The sequence below is a fragment of the Pithys albifrons genome, chromosome 13, assembly GCF_047495875.1.
Source record: "Pithys albifrons albifrons isolate INPA30051 chromosome 13, PitAlb_v1, whole genome shotgun sequence".
Classification (NCBI taxonomy): domain Eukaryota; kingdom Metazoa; phylum Chordata; class Aves; order Passeriformes; family Thamnophilidae; genus Pithys; species Pithys albifrons.
In genome coordinates, this window is record NC_092470.1 from 20,456,168 (window position 1) to 20,475,658 (window position 19,491).

The 19,491-nt window shown below is 47.7% G+C and overlaps 1 protein-coding gene across 1 annotated transcript in view; it reads left to right on the forward strand.

The window, feature by feature from the left end:
• The window catches only part of MAP2K5 (mitogen-activated protein kinase kinase 5), a 175,026-nt gene that overhangs the window by 47,136 nt on the left and 108,399 nt on the right, over positions 1 to 19,491 (forward strand). The window contains exons 9-12 of the mRNA XM_071568130.1: positions 6,010 to 6,049; positions 11,026 to 11,094; positions 11,190 to 11,271; positions 14,338 to 14,399. Coding sequence (XP_071424231.1) covers positions 6,010 to 6,049; positions 11,026 to 11,094; positions 11,190 to 11,271; positions 14,338 to 14,399 — 253 coding nt within the window. The remainder of the gene's footprint in view (positions 1 to 6,009; positions 6,050 to 11,025; positions 11,095 to 11,189; positions 11,272 to 14,337; positions 14,400 to 19,491) is intronic.

Genomic DNA, 19,491 nt, shown 5'->3' on the forward strand with positions numbered 1-19,491 from the left:
TCCATGATAGTGATTTGGATTTTCTGGGACACAAGGGATGCACCCACTCTGCTCTGCAGGTTTTCCTGGCTTAGCTGGAGGGCTTTGTTCAAGCAGTGCTTGCTCCCACCCCACATTTCTTATTTATTCCCCCAAATAACCCAGTTTTTGGCCACTCCAGCCCTCCCTGGGGACACTCAGCACCTCCAGGGTGGTGGACAAAGTCCTGGTGGAGGATTTGGGGACACTCTGGAGGGACAAAGTCCTGGTGGAGGATTTGGGGACACTCTGCACCTCCAGGGTGGTGGACAAAGGTCTGCTGAATGACCTGGGGACACTCTGGAGGGACAAAGTCCTGGTGGAGGATTTGGGGACACTTTGCCCCTCCAGGGTGGGGGGACAAAGTCCTGGTGGAGGATTTGGGGACAGGCTGGAGGGACAAAGTCCTGGTGGAGGATTTGGGGACACTCTGGAGGGACAAAGTCCTGCTGAAGGATTTGGGGACACTCTGCCCCTCCAGGATGGGGGACAAAGTCCTGGTGGAGGATTTGGGGACACTTTGCCCCTCCAGGGTGGGGGGACAAAGTCCTGGTGGAGGATTTGGGGACAGGCTGGAGGGACAAAGTCCTGGTGGAGGATTTGGGGACACTCTGGAGGGACAAAGTCCTGCTGAAGGATTTGGGGACACTCTGCCCCTCCAGGATGGGGGACAAAGTCCTGGTGGAGGATTTGGGGACACTCTGGAGGGACAAAGCTCTGCTGAAGGATTTGGGGACACTCTGCCCCTCCAGGGTGGGGGACAAAGTCCTGGTGGAGGATTTGGGGACACTCTGGAGGGACAAAGTCCTGGTGGAGGATTTGGGGACACTCTGGAGGGACAAAGCTCTGCTGAAGGATTTGGGGACACTCTGCCCCTCCAGGGTGGGGGACAAAGGTCTGCTGAAGGACCTGGGGACACTCTGGAGGGACAAAGTCCTGGTGGAGGACTTGGGGACACTCTGGAGGGACAAAGTCCTGCTGGAGGATTGGGCTCCTCTGTGTCCCTTCAGGGCTCTGCATGTCTGGGGAGATGTTTCCATACCAGGGTTAATAAACCCCCTGCCCCAGCCGTGCCAGCCTTGCTTGGAAGCTGCTCATTGGAATGGCTCTGGAATAACCAACTCCAGTGGGAATGTGGGGGAAGAGATTGGAATTTCTGTTCCCAGGGGAACTCAACTTCTCCCTATTTTCTGGCTTTTTCTTCTCCTTTCTCCCCCTCTTTTTTGGAACTCACACCCTGATTTCCACCCCACTCTGTTGCTGGAATATTTTCATTTCTCTGAGCAAGTTTGGAAGTTGCTGCTTTTTTTTCCTTCATCCTCCCTGAGAATTTCTTCCTTCTTTGATGCAACCTGTAAAAATCTTTGTGTGAGTTACTAAAACTTGGCTCTCATCCAGCAGCAGTTCCTGTCACTGCAGATCAGGGGGAGATGCAGATTTATATTGATGATTCTGAGATATATTTGATCTCTATGATCTCTATGAGACTGGGGTTTATATATATATTATAAATACAACTTTCTGCACTACCCCCTCCTTTTCCAGGTGCCCTTTTTTGCTGCCAGACTTTGGGGAATTTGAAAAGAATTCACTGTCCTGTCAGATTGGGATCCCAAAAGGGATTCCTGAGCTTTGCCCTTTCCCCAAAGCTTTAATCAACAATAAATGTTTGATATTTTCAATATTTGGCAGTGACATCAAGTGTTCTGAAATGCTTTTTAACCTTCTGATGGCAGGATTTGGCTTTCTCTGATATGTCTGATTTCTCCTTACCCATAAATGAATTCCAGCCCCCTATTTTTACTACAATCTGAGATTTTAAAGCAGATCAAACCCAAACCCCAATAAACAAAGAGCAGCAAAATGAACTTTTTCCCCCCCAGAGCTGCTTTTTCCAGGGGATAAAATTCTGCAGACAACAAAAGGTTGTTTTCCTCGAGTATTTCTCATTTCCCTGCCTTTCATTTCTGCTCTTTATGTTTGTTTTGCAGCAGTTCTGCAGCTATTTAGCAACTGTTTCCCCTCCTCTTTCCCATCCACTTGTCTTCACTGAAGCTCAGCCCTGCTGAGAGTTGTTGTTGTTGTAGCTGCTTTTTCTGGCATTTTCCTGCCATCCTGGTTGATTTTCAAGTGTGAGACGTGCCAAGTTTCTGAGGAACCTTTGGAATTTTGCTCCTTAACACTGATGAGTTTGTTCCCTTAATTTGGCACTGAAATCTGGGAATGTTGATCCTTGAGATGAGACTTGGATTGGTTTGATGTCCTCATGGACATCCATGGATTCACTGCAGGTTTTCTCCATGCTGTGCCAGCTTTTCCATGGGATTTTTTTCAGTGCATCCTTCAGAGGCTGCAGAAAGGTGTTAAATCCTGAGCCTCTGGTGGTGCTGTGACCAAACTGCTCCATCCCAGCTTGTCCAGAATGTCTAAAAAACCCTTTTCCCTCCCCACTGGCTGGACCAGGTAATTACTGCAGCAGCTCCAGCTTAATTGGAAGGGCTGGGTGTTAATTAACCCACTGCCCAGGTGTGGGGTTGGCTTTGGTGTAACCAAAACTCCCATTCCCAGGTCATGGATCCCTCTGCAGTTCCTGGGCTGGGCAAGGTCAGCCCAGTGGAGCTGCTGGAGGGCACAAAGCCCTGCCCTCTGGGCTGCCCTGGCATGGCAGAGCCACCCTGGGCTGGGCACTGCTTTGTGAGCCAATTCCCAGGGGTATGGAATGTTACCCTGGGGCTGGCAGTGCTGTGGAACCAGAGCAGGGCAGTGCCCTGGCTGGAAATGGAGCCCACGTGGCACGGGGGAGTTCCTGGGCACCACCATGGAATCATCAGCCTCCCCTTGGCATCACCAGCATGGAATCATCAGCCTCCCTTTGGCATCCCCAGCATGGAATCATCAGCCTTCCCTTGCCATCACCAGCATGGAATCATCAGCCTCCCCTTGGCATCCCCAGCATGGAATCATCACCCTTCCCTTGGCATCCCCAGCATGGAATCATCAGCCTCCCTTTGGCATCCCCACCATGGAATCATCAGCCTTCCCTTGGCATCATCAGCCTCCCCTTGGCATCACCAGCACTGAACCATCAGCCTTCCCTTGGCATTCCCCTGGGAACTGGAGGTGGCTCCCATGGAAAAAGGCTCAGCTTCCTCAGGGGCTCATGAAGTGGCTGGGCTGGCTCTGCTCAGCCAGCACATGTTGGGCATCTCCTCCCACCCTATTCCTTCTCTGCTGCTCAGCTGGAGCCCAGAATGTTCTTTCTCCCTGTTGGTCCCTGCCCATTCCCACCAGAATTCCTGGATTGTGGCTGGAGCCCAGAATGTTCTTTCTCCATGTTGATCCCCTGCCATTCCCACCAGAGCTCCTGGATTGGGGCTGGAGCCCAGAAGGTTCTTTCTCCCTGCTGATCCCCTCCCAGTCCCACCAGAGCTCCTGCTGGAGCCCAGAATGTTCTTTCTCCCTGTTGGTCCCTGCCCAGTCCCACCAGAGCTCCTGGATTGTGGCTGGAGCCCCGAATGTTCTCCCTGTTGGTCCCCTCCCATTCCCACCAGAGCTCCTGCTGGAGCCCAGAATGTTCTTTCTCCCTGTTGGTCCCTGCCCAGTCCCACCAGAATTCATGGATTGTGGCTGGAGCCCAGAATGTTCTTTCTCCCTGTTGGTCCCTGCCCAGTCCCACCAGAGCTCCTGGATTGTGGCTGGAGTCCAGAATGTTCTTTCTCCATGTTGATCTCCTCCCATTCCCACCAGAGCTCCTGGATTGTGGCTGGAGCCCAGAATGTTCTCCCTGTTGGTCCCTGCCCAGTCCCACCAGAGCTCCTGGATTGTGGCTGGAGCCCAGAATGTTCTCCCTGTTGATCCCCTCCCAGTCCCACCAGAGCTCCTGCTGGAGCCCAGAATGTTCTCCCCGTTGGTCCCTGCCCAGTCCCACCAGAGCTCCTGGATTGTGGCTGGAGCCCAGAATGTTCTCCCTGTTGATCCCCTCCCAGTCCCACCAGAATTCATGGATTGTGGCTGGAGCCCAGAATGTTCTCCCTGCTGATCCCCTCCCAGTCCCACCAGAGCTCCTGGATTGGGGCTGGAGCCCAGAATGTTCTTTCTCCCTGTTGATCCCCTCCCATTCCCACCAGAGCTCCTGCTGGAGCCCAGAATGTTCTTTCTCCCTGTTGGTCCCTGCCCAGTCCCACCAGAGTTCCTGGATTGTGGCTGGAGCCCAGAATGTTCTCCCTGTTGATCCCCTCCCATTCCCACCAGAATTCATGGATTGTGGCAGGAGCCCAGAATGTTCTTTCTCCCTGTTGATCCCCTCCCATTCCCACCAGAATTCATGGATTGTCCATCCAGCTCCAGCTCCATCCCCCCTCCCATGGATGACCTTCCTCCCTTCCCTGATGGGACATCACAGACTCTTTCTGGCTCTGCCTCCTGAGCCTTGAGTTTGCTCCCAAAAGCTGCTGCCACACAAACTGTTAAATCAAGGAGAAGTTCCGAGAAACTTCTGAGCTATTAAGAGGAATTAGAGAAGCCCTTGGGGTCATAAATAAGATTCAACAACAACCTCCCCCCGTCTGGGTGTGATTTTGCATGAAAAACAAACCAAACAAACCCAACCATTAAAGCTTTTCTTCTTCAGGGGGTAATTGCTGGAGGTGGAGAGTGGGGAAATGTTGTAGCTCTTCCAAGTTGGTGCCATTGTGGAGTGTGGGGCCATAAATCAGTGGCAGACACAGCAACCAGTCAAGAGGAAACCCTTTAATGGTTTTGGTTTTATGCAAAAATTGCATTGGATTTGGAATATTTTTTTTTATTATTTTTTATTTTTTTATTTTCACCCGCCTTGATTTTTTTTTTTTTAGGAGTTCCTGGGTAGGAATAGGCAATAAATAAATAAATAAATAAATAGCCATTAATTAATGTTTGTCTGCAGAAATTAAGGACAAACTGCTGTTGGAATTCTCAGGGAAGTTATTTGGGGTGCCAGGTGAGCATTAAATAATTCCTTTGGACTTTATGTACCAACTCCAAATGCAGGAAGGGAATTTTGCTGCTCTTTTCTGGGGGCCTTTGAGTTATGAGGAAAAATTAACCCTTTTTAATTCTGAATTTTTGGGGGCTGATTTTCCCACTCAAAACACCCCCAGGACTGGCAGAGCTGGGAGACAAACCTCATTTTCCATGAAAAATTCCAATAATGGCAATTTCCTGACGGATTGATGGGAAAGGGGAGAAATTCCAGGCTGGATTGGAAGGTTTAAGTTGGATTTGATGATCTTGGAGGTGTTTTCCAAACCTGAATGATCCTGGGATTGTGTGAAATTCCCATTAAAATTCGCTGTCCTGCTGTATCCAATGTTTTATATCCCATGTTTTATATTTTATTAAAATATCCAATGTTTTATATTTTATATCCCAAATGCTGATGCAAACCCTGATGGATCTTCCTGTGGAAATTCATCCTCTTGTCCCCAATTTTCCTCTAAAAATCCTGCATAAAATTGGCTTTCCCTAAAATTCTTTGTGGTTTTCCTGGGAAATCTTTGGCACAAACCAACAGAGGGATCTAAAATGGTTTAATTTTGTTTCATTTTTATTGAATTTACTGAATTATTTCACATTAATTCCAGTTTTCCTGTGAAATCATTGGCACAAACCAACAGAGGGAATGTTTCATTTTCCTTGAATTTATTGAATTATTTCACATTAATTCCAGTTTTCCTGTGAAATCTTTGGCACAAACCAACAGAGGGAATTTTGGGTGCCCTAAAATGGTTTAATTGTGTTTCATTTTTATTGAATTTATTGAATTATTTCACATTAATTCCAGTTTTCCTGGGAAATCATTGGTTTTCCCTAAAACTCTTTGTGGTTTTCCTGGGAAATCTTTGGCACAAACCAACAGAGGGAATTTGGGGGGCCCTAAAATGGTTTAATTGTGTCTCATTTTCCTTGAATTTATTGAATTATTTCACATTAATTCCCTTTTTCCTCACACAGGGCATACCATGTTCGAAGTGGAAAAATACTGGCAGTAAAGGTAAGAAATTCCCAAGATTTTCTTCCTTTTTTTCCCCCAGTTTTTCCTGACCTTGATTTCCTTCCCCTCCTTTGGATCTCAATTAAAATTGCATTAAAATCCCCCCTTTTTTATGCAGGAAAACCTCAGGTTTGGCAGTTCCAACTTGAGCAGAGATTATTCCCAAAATCCAGATTTTCCCACAGGGAATTGTCTGGGCCACAATATTATATTTATATTTATATTTATATCTAATTCATATTTTGTATATTAATATATATAAACATATATTTTACATCACATATTTATATATAATTCATATTTTCTATATAAATATATATAAACACATTATATATATTTTATATCACATATATATAATTCATATTTTCTATATAAATATATATAAACATTTTAAATATATTTTACATCACATATTTATATATAATTCATATTTTGTATATTAATATATAAACTTATATTTTTACATCATATATTTGTATATAATTCATATTTTTATATTAATATATAAACTTATATTTTATATCATATATTTATATATAATTCATATTTCTATATAAATATATAGAAACATATTATATATTTTCACATCACATATTTATATATAATTCATATTTTCTATATAAATATATTTAAACATATTATATATTTTTACATCATGTATTTGTGTATAATTAATATTTTGTATCTAAATATATATAAACATATTATATATTTTACATAATATATTTATATCTAATTCATATTTTGTATATTAATATATATAAACATATATTTTACATCATTTATATATAATTCATATTTTCTATATAAATATATATAAACATATTATATATTTTCACATCATATACTTGTATATAATTCATATTTTGTATATTAATATATATAAACATATATTTTTACATCATGTATTTATGTATAATTAATATTTTGTATATTAATATATATACACATAATATATTTTTACATCATATATTTATATATAATTCATATTTTGTATATTAATATATAAACATATATTTTATATCATATATTTATATATAATTCATATTTTCTATATAAATATATATAAACATATATTTTTACATCATATATTTATATATAATTCATATTTTGTATATTAATATATAAACATATATTTTCACATAATGTATTTATATATAATTCATATTTTGTATATAAATATATATAAACATATTATATATTTTCACATCATGTATTTATATATAATTCATATTTTGTATATAAATATATATAAACATAGAATATATTTTTATGTCATATATTTATATATAATTAATATTTTGTATATTAATATATATAAACATATATTTTCACATCATGTATTTATATATAATTCATATTTTGTATATAAATATATATAAACATATTATATATTTTCACATCATGTATTTATATATAATTCATATTTTGTGTATATAATTCATATTTTGTGTCTCATTAGACACACTAATTACCAAAATCATCTCCATCTTGGCCTAACCAGCAATCCAGGAGGGGACAATTCCAGCATCTTGGCAGGACCATCACACCCATCCGGTGTTTGGCAGGGGGTGGCCAGGCCAGGAGCACCCCTGGGTGGGGCTGGGGGGGCAGAGCTCTGCTCTGGGGGGGCTTTTTTAAGGACAACACAAAGGTTTGATTGGAGAAAATGAACATTCCAAAGCCCTGTGGGATAAAATCTTCCCCTCCTGGAGAACAGGCCTGGCCATCTGAGCCAGAGCAGGAGACAAAGGCAGACTAAGGGGCTCTGGAGAACAGGCCTGGCCATCTGAACCAGGAGCAGGAGACAAAGGCAGACTAAGGGGCTCTGGAGATGTTTTTCCCTCTTTCTCTGTTGTGGATCACCAGAGGTTCCTCCAGCCTTGCCATCAGGTGCTGTCACCCAAACCACACGTGGTCTGGTGGAGGGAAACACTCTGGATGGACCTCAGTTGTGCAGAGCAAGGGAGTCCCTGAGCATTCCTGAGTCCTTCTGGAGTGGTCCATCCTTGGAACTCCCTTGGATGTGCCCTGAGCACCTGGAAACAGGGAGACCCTGAGCATTCCTGAGTCCTTCTGGGATGGTCCATCCTTGCCACTCCTCTGGATGTGCCCTGAGCACCTGGAAATGGGAGACTCTGAGCCCTCCTGAGTCCTTCTGGGGTGGTCCATCCTTGGAACTCCTCTGGATGTATCTTGAGCACCTGGAAATGGGAGACCCTGAGCATTCCTGAGTCCTTCTGGGATGGTCCATCCTTGGAACTCCTCTGGATGTATCTTGAGCACCTGGAAATGGGAGACCCTGAACATTCCTGAGTCCTTCTGGGATGGTCCATCCTTGCCACTCCTCTGGATGTACCTTGAGCACCTGGAAATGGGAGACCCTGAGCATTCCTGAGTTCTGGGATGGTCCATCCTTGGAACTCCCTTGGATGTGCCCTGAGCACCTGGAAACAGGGAGACCCTGAACATTCCTGAGTCCTTTGGGATGGTCCATCCTTGGAACTCCCATGGATGTGTCCTGAGCACCTGGAAACAGGGAGACCCTGAGCCCTCCTGAGTCCTGGGATGGTCCATCCTTGGAACTCCCTTGGATGTGCCCTGAGCACCTGGAAATGGGAGACTCTGAACATTCTTGAGTCCTTTGGGATGGTCCATCCTTGGCACTCCTCTGGATGTGTCCTGAGCACCTGGAAATGGGAGACTCTGAGCCCTCCTCATTCCTCCTGGGATGGTCCATCCTTGCCCCTCCTCTGGATGGTCCTGAGCACCTGGAAATGGGAGACCCTGAGCCCTCCTGAGTCCTTTGGGATGGTCCATCCTTGCCCCTCCTCTGGATGGTCCTGAGCACCTGGAAATGGGAAGTTCTGCTCTTCCAGGTTGTCCTGACAATTACAATGCAGGCCTTGTTTGTAATTAGAGTGAATGCAAATGAGCCCCAGACCTTTGCTGGTGCCAGGGCTGTTGAAGGGCTGTCAGGGACCCATCTGATGCTGCTCATGCCAACCAGTCACTGCTGGGGTCAGGGCAGCCTTTGCCATGAGCAGGGCAGGGAAATTCATCACTGGGACTGGAATTTAGTGAGATAAAAGTTGAATTTTGTGCTGCTGACAAGCTGAAATTCAGGGAATATTCAATGACCAAAAGTAATGGGATCCCAGCAAATTATTTCTTAAGTTTTCCACGCTGGAAAAAAAATGTAAGTGAATATTGTTGGCAAATGATTATTGATCTGGCCAAGGGTGTTAAAGGTTTGTTGGCAGTTCTGTATTCCAGTTACAATTTAGCTCAGTGGCAGCTTTTATAAATAACCCCAAAGCAAACTCTGCATAGAGGCAGGTTATTGGTTTTTCCTTCAGACACATTTTGGTGCTGCAAAATGCCTGTGTTGGGGAAAAAAATGGGCTCTCTGGAGTTCTGTGCTGTCAGCAGCCTGTTCAGCCTGGAATTATTCTGCTAATTCTATTCTGCTAATTCTGCAACTTCCCTGAGCTCTGCTTCCCTTCAGCCTGAAGTGTTAAACTGTGAGCCCCTGGCTGGGAGCAGCTTTAATTCAGGGTACAGGGTGCTGCTGCTTAACTGGGAGTGCAGGAGTTTAACTGGGAGTGCAGGAGTTTAACTGGGAGTGCAGGAGTTTAACTGGGAGTGCAGGAATTTAACTGGGAGTGCAGGAGTTTAACTGGGAGTGCAGGAGTTTAACTGGGAGTGCAGGAGTTTAACTGGGAGTGCAGGAGTTTAACTGGGAGTGCAGGAGTTTAACTGGGAGTGCAGGAGTTTAACTGGGAGTGCAGGAGTTTAACTGGGAGTGCAGGAGTTTAACTGGGAGTGCAGGAGTTTAACTGGGAGTGCAGGAATTTAACTGGGAGTGCAGGAGTTTAACTGGGAGTGCAGGAGTTTAACTGGGAGTGCAGGAGTTTAACTGGGAGTGCAGGAGTTTAACTGGGAGTGCAGGAGTTTAACTGGGAGTGCAGGAGTTTAACTGGGAGTGCAGGAGTTTAACTGGGAGTGCAGGAGTTTAACTGGGAGTGCAGGAGTTTAACTGGGAGTGCAGGAGTTTAACTGGGAGTGCAGGAGTTTAACTGGGAGTGCAGGAGTTTAACTGGGAGTGCAGGAGTTTAACTGGGAGTGCAGGAGTTTAACTGGGAGTGCAGGAGTTTAACTGGGAGTGCAGGAGTTTAACTGGGAGTGCAGGAGTTTAACTGGTTGTTAAATGTGCTTTTTGGTGCCTTGGGAATCCTGGAAATCCTGAATGTTTGTACCCCCAGGCAGCTCAGCCTGCAGGGAGGGTGGGTGAGCCCTGGGCAGCAGCCAGAGGGGGGAGAAGGGAGGGCAGAGAGGAGGGAACTGGAGATCACTTGGAATTGGAGGCTGGTTTGAGCTCTGGGTGCCCCAGTTTGGGTTGTTGGAAGGGCTGGAGCCAGACTGGGAGAGCTGGGGGAGAAGAGAAACCTCCAGGGAGACCTGAGAGCCCCTTCCAGGGCCTGAAGGGGCTCCAGGAGAGCTGGAGAGGGACTGGGGACAAGGGATGGAGGGACAGGACACAGGGAATGGCTTCCCACTGCCAGAGGGCAGGGTTAGATGGGATATTGGGAAGGGATTCCTGGCTGGGAGGGTGGGCAGGCCCTGGCACAGGTTGGGCAGAGAAGCTGTGGCTGCCCCATCCCTGGGAGTGTCCCAGGCCAGGCTGGACAGGGCTTGGAGCACCCTGGGCTGGTGGGAGGTTTCCCTGCCCATGGCAGGGGTGGGATGGGATGATCTCTGAGGTCCCTCCCAACCCAAACCATTCCAGGTTATCAATCTGTCCTTTCATTTCCTTCTTTTCTTGTTGCTCTACTAAAATATGCTTTCCCCCCATTCTTCTTTTCCCTTCCCTCACATCAGGATCATTAATATGTGGATCTTCAGCTGCTTGTTTGGAATCATTCTTGGACTTTTTATGCCAACTCTGGCCGTGTCTTTGTGCTTTTGTGTTCCAGGTCATCCCCTTGGATATAACACTGGAACTCCAGAAGCAGATAATGTCAGAGTTAGAAATCCTTTATAAGGTGGGTCATTTTTCTGATTTTCATTCTTCTGCCTTGAATTTCCTTACAGAGAATTTGGAAACAGACTTCTGTCTTTTCTCTCTCTCTTTCCCCAGTGTGACTCCTCGTATATCATAGGATTTTATGGTGCTTTTTTTGTAGAAAACAGGATTTCATTGTGCACAGAGTTCATGGATGGTGAGTAGCTTGTTCAGTTTGCTTTTAATTGCTGAGAATGTCAATGGGACAATGACATAAAGATGTGCTTTCTGAAGAATGGAGTGTTAGGACTTGAAAATGTGAAGGATTAAGAACTTTGGAGGTAGTTAAAAACCCCGAGCAGGTTGGTATTGGAATTGTGCTGAATTCTCCAGGAAATGCTGCATTTTCCTCCTGTGCAACTTCCCTTCCTTTTATTGAAAATGTAAATAGAAGAGAAATAAGTGCAGCCTTAATTTGTGGGTTGCTGGTGGAGCCTTCCCTGCAATCTGTGCTCGCTGCCAAAGCAGCTGTTCCTCCCTCCAGTGTGTTGATGGCCCAAACAGCTTTGCTTTTAAACAAATCTATTAACCCAATGTCCTGTGTGTTTGCACTGGAAATGGGCTCTTAATTGCAAGGCAAGGAGTTATTTTCCAGCACAGCTGTTTGCCAGCTCTGTGCTGAGTTTGGGCTTGAGTCTCCTCCTGTTCCTCCCCACGTGACTCTGGGGACCAGCAGCAGCCCCTTCCCCACAGCCCAACATTCCAGAAATCTTGGAGGAAAGGCAGGGAAAATCCCCTGATTGCAGTTTCTGATCCTTGCTGGCCTGTGTGGCTGAGCTGGGAGAGCATCTCGTGGCAGGTGCTGGCCCTGTGTGGCTCCAGAAGCCTCTTGGCAGCTTCCAACTCTCCCCATCTGAAAGAGAAAAGAGACCCCAAAAAAAAAACCCCCCTTAGTTTTGTGAAATTTCTAATTCTGCCTTTCAAAGTGTTGTTTGCACAGCAAGGCCACTGAGCAGCATAAAGTGCCAGAGCCACTTTGTTCTGGTGCAAATTGTCTACTAATTAATGGGAACGAGTGTGCCATGAGTTAAAGTCATACCTTAAACTGAGCTGAACATTTCAATAGGAGGAAATGATAAAGATCCAAGATTTTGGAGAGTTGTTGCCAAGGTTTTACAAGTCTGGCAGGTCATGGCACTGAACAAAGAAAAGGTTTAAGTCCAACAGTGCTGAGGACACTTCAAGACCACCCCAAGGGATGAACTCAGGAGAGCAGCACCCAAATTTGAAGCCAAAAGAAAAACTCCACCCAAGATTTCACCCAGTCATTAATATGGAAATTAGAGGGTGTTAATATGAACTGAAGGCTATAAATGGCTTATTTTACACAAACAATTTAGGCAAGTTTTTGCCCAGTCTGAACTGGCTTTGCCTCCAATGTTGTCAATAAATACTTTCCTGCTGTTACATACCAAACTTTCTCTTAGCAGTTCTTTTTGTGGCATTTTCCCTTCTCACCATCCCATCATCATTCCAAGCCCTGGTCTCTTCCTCTCTCCAGGATTTTCTCAGCACTTTATGCCCTTTCCCAGTTTTCCAAGCTGGGTATAAATGAGTAAAGAGCTCCCAAATCCTTTCCTGCCAGAAAGCCTTCCCTGCACAGGAGGAATTCCCAAAGCCAGGGGTGTGCCAGGAAACACCTTGGAGCAGCTTCTTCCCTCCTGAGGGGTCTGTGGGTAAAGCCCTTTGGGGTTTATGATGCATTTTGTTTTCTCCCTGTTCAAATGGTCTGTTCTTACTGTTCTTTCTCCCTTTTTGCCTTTCCTCCTCCCTCTTGCAGTTTCCAAGCCAGGATTGTTCTCTCACATTCTCAGTAGCTGAAGAAAAATTGTTTTATTCCATTTTTTGTTCCAAAATCCAAGCCCTCAAGTGAATTCTCTGCTGTTGTGCTGCTGGTTGCCCTTTCTCTGCTCTTCCCTGCAGTTGCACTCACACTTCCAAGCCCATGGAAAGCAGGAATTTTACACCCTGCTCGTGTCCAAAGGAGCATCTGCCTGGAGTGTGTCCTCTCCTTCCCTTTCCAGAACATCCTGAGTGGGGAGGGACCCACAGGGATCCTGCAATTCAGAGAAACCTTTCAATAGTATGGACAGAATTGGTTTCAGGTCTGAATTCCTGCTGGAAAACCTTCCAGTTTTTTTGGTGTCTGCTGCCCAACAATGTGCAGAAACTCCTTGGATTGGGACTGGGCAATTTATTTCATTTATTTTACCATTTTGTTGTGACATTTTTAACTCTCAGTTTGGAATTTACTTTCTTGCCCAAGAGTTTGATATTTTGCCCCAGGGCTGGTTTGGACACTGGTTTGATCAGGAGTGTCCTTTGCAGAAGACAATGCTCCCCCATGCCTTGGGAATGTCTGGAGGGCTTTTCCAGGGATTCAGGCTCCTTGCTGTGTCCATGGGACAAGGTTATCCCACATATCAGGGGGTATCCCATGCTGGAAGGTCCTGGAGGTCAAACTCCTTGCCTTGAAGGTTCTTTCCTTGTCAGACATCAACCAAACCCTCCCTGGTGTGGTAGGAGGAGAAAACAACTTGAATTAGGTCTATAAATATCCTGTTGGGTGTCATGGAATGTCAGCACCAGGTTTGGGAATTTGAAGTCCACCATTCTCTTTCTGAGCTGATTTTGTTATTCCCAAGAAGTTTCTCCCAAGAAGATTCTCCCAAGAAGATTCTCCCAAGAAGATTCTCCCAAGGAGTTTCTCCCAAGGAGTTTCTCCCAAGAAGATTCTCCCAAGGAGTTTCTCCCAAGGAGTTTCTCCCAAGGAGTTTCTCCCAAGAAGTTTCTCCCAAGGAGTTTCTCCCAAGGAGTTTCTCCCAAGGAGATTCTCCCAAGGAGTTTCTCCCAAGAAGATGCTCCCAAGAAGATGCTCCCAGGAAGATTCTCCCAAGGAGTTTCTCCCAGCCTGGTTGTTTGGAGTCCTCCAGCTCTGATCTTCTGCCCTGTGACTGGGAGGTTTTCTAACCTTGTTTAATTTGTGTTTTGAGGATTAAAACTGCCAGCAAAGATCAGGGGGTTGGAAAGAGCTCCAAGTGCTGTTCCATGTGTCGATTCCGAGTTGGGGAGATTTTTAAGGTCACTTATTTCTGACACAGTTTCTGTTCTGTCATTGATGGTGTTTTTATTAATAACCAAGGCCTAGAGGACCCTTGGGGCTCCAAATCTAGGGCAGTGTTTCAGTTGGCACTACCTGAGCACGTGTTGTTTGTCCCTGCAGGAGGTTCTCTGGATGTTTATAGAAAAATTCCCGAGCACGTCCTGGGAAGAATTGCAGTGGCTGTGAGTACCTGGCTTGGCTTTTCTCTCCTTATTTTGGACTCTGCATTTCCCAAATCCCTCTCCTGGGCCCCCTTGGCACACTGGGGCATCTCCAGAGTCTCCAGGGAGGGTGGTTCTCTCTCCTGCTCTTCCAAACCATCCCCTGTGCACAGGGACTCTGAGACTAAGGAGAACTTCCTTCTGAAGGACCAACACGTGGGTTGCTGGAGAGTCATGGGATGGTCAGAGGGATGGAGCAGCATTTCTGGGAGGAGAGGTTGGAGAGTTGGGATTGTTCAACATGGAGGAGGATCCAGGGAGACCTGAGAGCCCCTTCCAGCACCTAAAGGGGCTCCAGGAGAGCTGGAGAGGGACTGGGACAAGGGATGGAGGGACAGGACACAGGGAATGGCTTCCCACTGCCAGAGGGCAGGAATAGGTGGGATATTGGGAAGGAATTCATGGCTGGGAGGGTGGGCAGGCCCTGGCACAGGTTGGGCAGAGCAGCTGTGGCTGCCCCATCCCTGGGAGTGTCCCAGGCCAGGTTGGAGCACCCTGGGCTGGTGGGAGGTGTCCCTGCCCATGGCAGGGGTGGGGTGGGATGAGCTTTAAGGTCCTTAATTCTTTGATAGGATTCTGTGTGATAAATGTGATAAACTGAGTGGAATAAGAACCAAACCCATGGATTTTTTGGAGGTCTGGTTGGTCATGTTTCTTCCCATCAACCCTTGTAGGACAGTTTTCCTAATCCCCTTTCCTCACCCTTGAAACCCTCTTGCTCTCTGTGGTGCCTTTGAAGCTGACCCAGAAGCCCTGATGGAGATCCCTCCTCTGCTGAGTGTGTCCTTTCCATTCCAACTGTCCTCAGTCTGTCCCCAGGGACTCAGTTTGGTTTCCCAGCTTGAAGGATTCAGTTGGTTCCTGGTACCAAAGTGCAATGGCAAACATATTTTTGGGGTTCTCCTGTGGCAAATGAGGCTGAGAGGGATTTTTGACCCAAGCCAGGCCTGGGGACAAGGTGTTTTTCCACCTCTGTGGTGCCTTCACAGGTGGATGAAGAGCTAACAGGGATCATGAGCAGGGAGGTGGTTTGGCATCCAGGAAGAGCTCCCAGTCCCCACTATCTGCTCAGTTTGGATTCAGGGTGTTGACACTGAGCTCCTCAGAGCCCACCATGAGCTCAGCAGCTAAAAAGTCACCAGCCATGATTGAAACCTCAAATTACAGAACAGCAGACAAATGAAAACATTCCAAAATCCATCATTTTCCAGAGCTGAGCACAGGGTGGCTGACCAGGGTCTGGGTGGATCCCCCAGGGGAGGGAGATGCTGCTAAACAATTGCTAAATAGAAGGAATACTTTGATAACTTAAGCAGTTTAAAGCATAACAAAGTTATTCTATCATGTGCCATTTAATTAAGTGCTGGGTTTTCACATTCATTATACATCAAGCTGACAATTTAAATCCTTTAATCCAACACAGGCAGCTCTTTAGTCTCTGTTCGTTGTAATTCACAGCTCTGCTTCCCCCTTCATTTGTGTGACCTGCCCAGGGTGAGGAACATCCCCCTCTGGTGCTGCTGCCTCTGAGGGGCTTCAAACCTGCTCCTGGCATTCCCTGGGGAGCTGGAATGCTGCTCTTCCCTCTGGTTCCTTGGGGAGCTGCAATGCTGCTCTTCCCTCTGATTCCCTGGGGAGCTGGAATGCTGCTCTTCCCTCTGGTTCCCTGGGGAGCTGGAATGCTGCTCTTCCCTCTGGTTCCCTGGGGAGCTGGAATGCTGCTCTTCCCTCTGGTTCCTTGGGGAGCTGCAATGCTGCTCTTCCCTCTGGTTCCTTGGGGAGCTGGAATGCTTTTCCTGGCAGTTCCCTGGGGAGCTGGAATGCTGCTCTTCCCTCTGGTTCCTTGGGGAGCTGGAATGCTGCTCTTCCCTCTGGTTCCTTGGGGAGCTGGAATGCTGCTCTTCCCTCTGATTCCCTGGAGAGCTGGAATGCTGCTCTTCCCTCTGATTCCCTGGGGAGCTGGAATGCTGCTCTTCCCTCTGGTTCCTTGGGGAGCTGGAATGCTGCTCTTCCCTCTGGTTCCCTGGGGAACTGGAATGCTTTTCCTGGCAGTTCCCTGGGGAGCTGGAATGCTGCTCTTCCCTCTGGTTCCTTGGGGAGCTGCAATGCTGCTCTTCCCTCTGATTCCCTGGGGAGCTGGAATGCTGCTCTTCCCTCTGGTTCCTTGGGGAGCTGGAATGCTGCTCTTCCCTCTGGTTCCTTGGGGAGCTGGAATGCTGCTCTTCCCTCTGGTTCCTTGGGGAACTGGAATGCTTTTCCTGGCAGTTCCCTGGGGAACTGGAATGCTGCTTTTCCCTGGCAGTTCCTTGGAATGCTTTTCCCTGGCAGTTCCCTGGGGAAGTGGAATGCTTTTCCCCTGGCAGTTCCTTGGAATGCTTTTCCCCTGGCAGTTTCTTGGGGAACTGGAATGCTGCTTTTCCCTGGCAGTTCATGGGGAACTGGAATGCTGTTTTTCCCCTCTGGTTCCTTGGAGAACTGGAGTGCTGCTTTTCCCTGGCAGTTCCTTGGGGAACTGGAATGCTTTTCCCTGGCAGTTCTTTGGAATGCTTTTCCCTGGTAGTTCCTTGGAGAACTGGAATGCTGCTTTCCCCTCTCGTTCCTTGGGCAACTGGAATGCTGCTTTTCCCTGGCAGTTCCTTGGAATGCTTTTCCCTGGCAGTTCCCTGGGGAAGTGGAATGCTTTTCCCCTGGCAGTTCCTTGGAATGCTTTTCCCTGGCAGTTCCTTGGGGAACTGGAATGCTGCTTTTCCCTGTCAGCTCCTTGAGGAACTGGATTGCTGCTTTTCCCTGGCAGTTCCCTGGAATGCTTTTCCCCGGCAGTTCTCTGGGCAACTGGAATGCTTTTCTTTTCCCTGACAGTTCCTTGGAATGCTTTCCCCTGGCAATTCCTTGGAATGCTTTCCCCTGGCAGTTCCCTGGGGAACTGGAATGCTGCTTTTCCCTGGCAGTTCTTTGGGGATCTGGAATGCTGCTTTTCCCTGGAGTTCCTTGGGGAACTGGAATGTTTTTCCCTGGCAGTTCCTTGGGGAACTGAAATGCTTTTCCCTGGCAGTTCCTTGGAATGCTTTTCTCCTCTGGTTCACAGGGAGAATGTTTCATCTCTTCTCCCCTCTGGGGCAGTGGGGGGAAGTTGCTCCCAGTGTCCCCATGTCCCAGCTGCCAGTGCACGTGTGTCATTTGCCTGGCACTGGAATGGACCCTCAGACATTCCTTGCTGCTTGTTTTCCTTCTCTCCCTTGGTGTTTTGTGTTCAATCCTCCCCCTCCACCAACTCCCCTGATCGTTTCCTTTGCTTTTGTTTGTCTCTCCTTGGCATTCCACAGGTGTCCTCTTCCAATCTGGCCCTTCTCCAGGAGGGTGCTGCTCCAGCCCCAGCTTTCATGTCTCCATCTCTCTGATTTTTGTTCCCCTGCAGGCTCAGCTCGTTAGAGTGTGGTAGTTACTGAGCTGACTCCCTGCCATGGCCACGGAGCTGAGAGTTAACCTGGGCTGCTTATTTCCTTTGCTGCCTGGCTGTGCTGGGGATGGAGCAGGAGGTCAGCAGAGAGGGGCCAAAGGAGCAGGAGCTTCAGAGCAGGAGCTCACCCTTCCTGCTGCCCCCAGAACAGGCTGTGTGTGCTGAGCCTCAACCAGCAGCTCCTCTGCTCCTTCTCCTCTTGGAAGGAGGCAGCAGAAGCCTTTGTTTCCTCCAGGATTTCTCAGTGGCAGCAGGAATGGCTCCTTTAAGTCCTCCTTTAAGCCCTGGTGGTTTGTGCTGGTTGAGCAGAGCCCCTTGGGTGCCTTGGGGCACCTTTGTGCCCATAATCCCCCCAGAACAGCTTGGCAGGATTACCCCAAGCCTGGAGGATTTTTGCTCACTCTGAGGAGGGCAGTGGCCACACAAAAGCTGGATGGACTTTGTGGAGATACCCTGGAGCTTCCAGGTGTCTTTGTGTGCCAGGCTGTTCTCTCTGTGCCTTCCTTGCACCATGTCCAGTTGTTTGTGTTTCACCCTCCTGAGACACACTGGAGACATTCATTGCTGAAGCTGCTCCATGCCCTGTGGGACCTGCACATCTGGCACTTGGGACACCTTCTTGGTGTGTTTGTAGAAGGTTTGAAGGGCAAACATTTCCAGAGGAGGATGGTGCAGGTCCTCATGGACATTTGGCAGCATCCCAGAGCTCCTCTGGCTCCGACCTGAGGGTTGCAGTGCTTGGGATGGGGGATCTGGGAGGGCTTTTCCAACCTGAGGGTTGCAGTGCTTGGGCTGGGGGATCTGGGAGGGCTTTTCCAACCTGGGGGTTGCAGTGCTTGGGATGGGGGATCCTGGAGTGCTTTTCCAACCTAAAGGGTTGCAGTGGTTGGGCTGGGGGATCCTGGAGGGCTTTTCCAGCCTAAAGGGTTGCAGTGGTTGGGCTGGGGGATCTTGGAGGGCTTTTCCAGCCTAAAGGGTTGCAGTGCTTGGGCTGGGGGATCCTGGAGGGCTTTTCCAGCCTAAAGGGTTGCAGTGGTTGGGGTGGGGGATCTTGGAGGGCTTTTCCAGCCTAAAGGGTTGCAGTGCTTGGGTTGGGGGATCCTGGAGGGCTTTTCCAACTTGAGGATTGCAGTGGTTGGGCTGGGGGATCTGGGAGGGGTTTCCAACCTGAGGGTTGCAGTGCTTGGGATGGGGGATCTGGGAGGGCTTTTCCAACCTGAATGGTTCTAAATGGGCAGGCTGGGACTGCCTTTGCTGTGCACTCCCCTCTCAGCCAGACTTTTCCATGGATGTGGAAGTGCTGGAGCAGATCCTCCTCTGGCCCTGGAGATGCTCCAGGGCTGCAGCCTCTCTGCTCTGGAGCCAGGCTGGGACAACTGGGGGTCACCTGGAGACACAGCAGGACCTGAAGGAATTACAGAAAAGATGGAGAGAGACTATTTTACAGGGGGCTGGAGGGACAGGACACAGGGAATGGCTTCCCACTGCCAGAGGGCAGGGAGAGATGGGATACTGAGAAGGAATTCTTGGCTATGAGGGTGGGCAGGCCCTTGGCACAGGTTGGGCAGAGAAGCTGTGGCTGCCCCATCCCTGGGA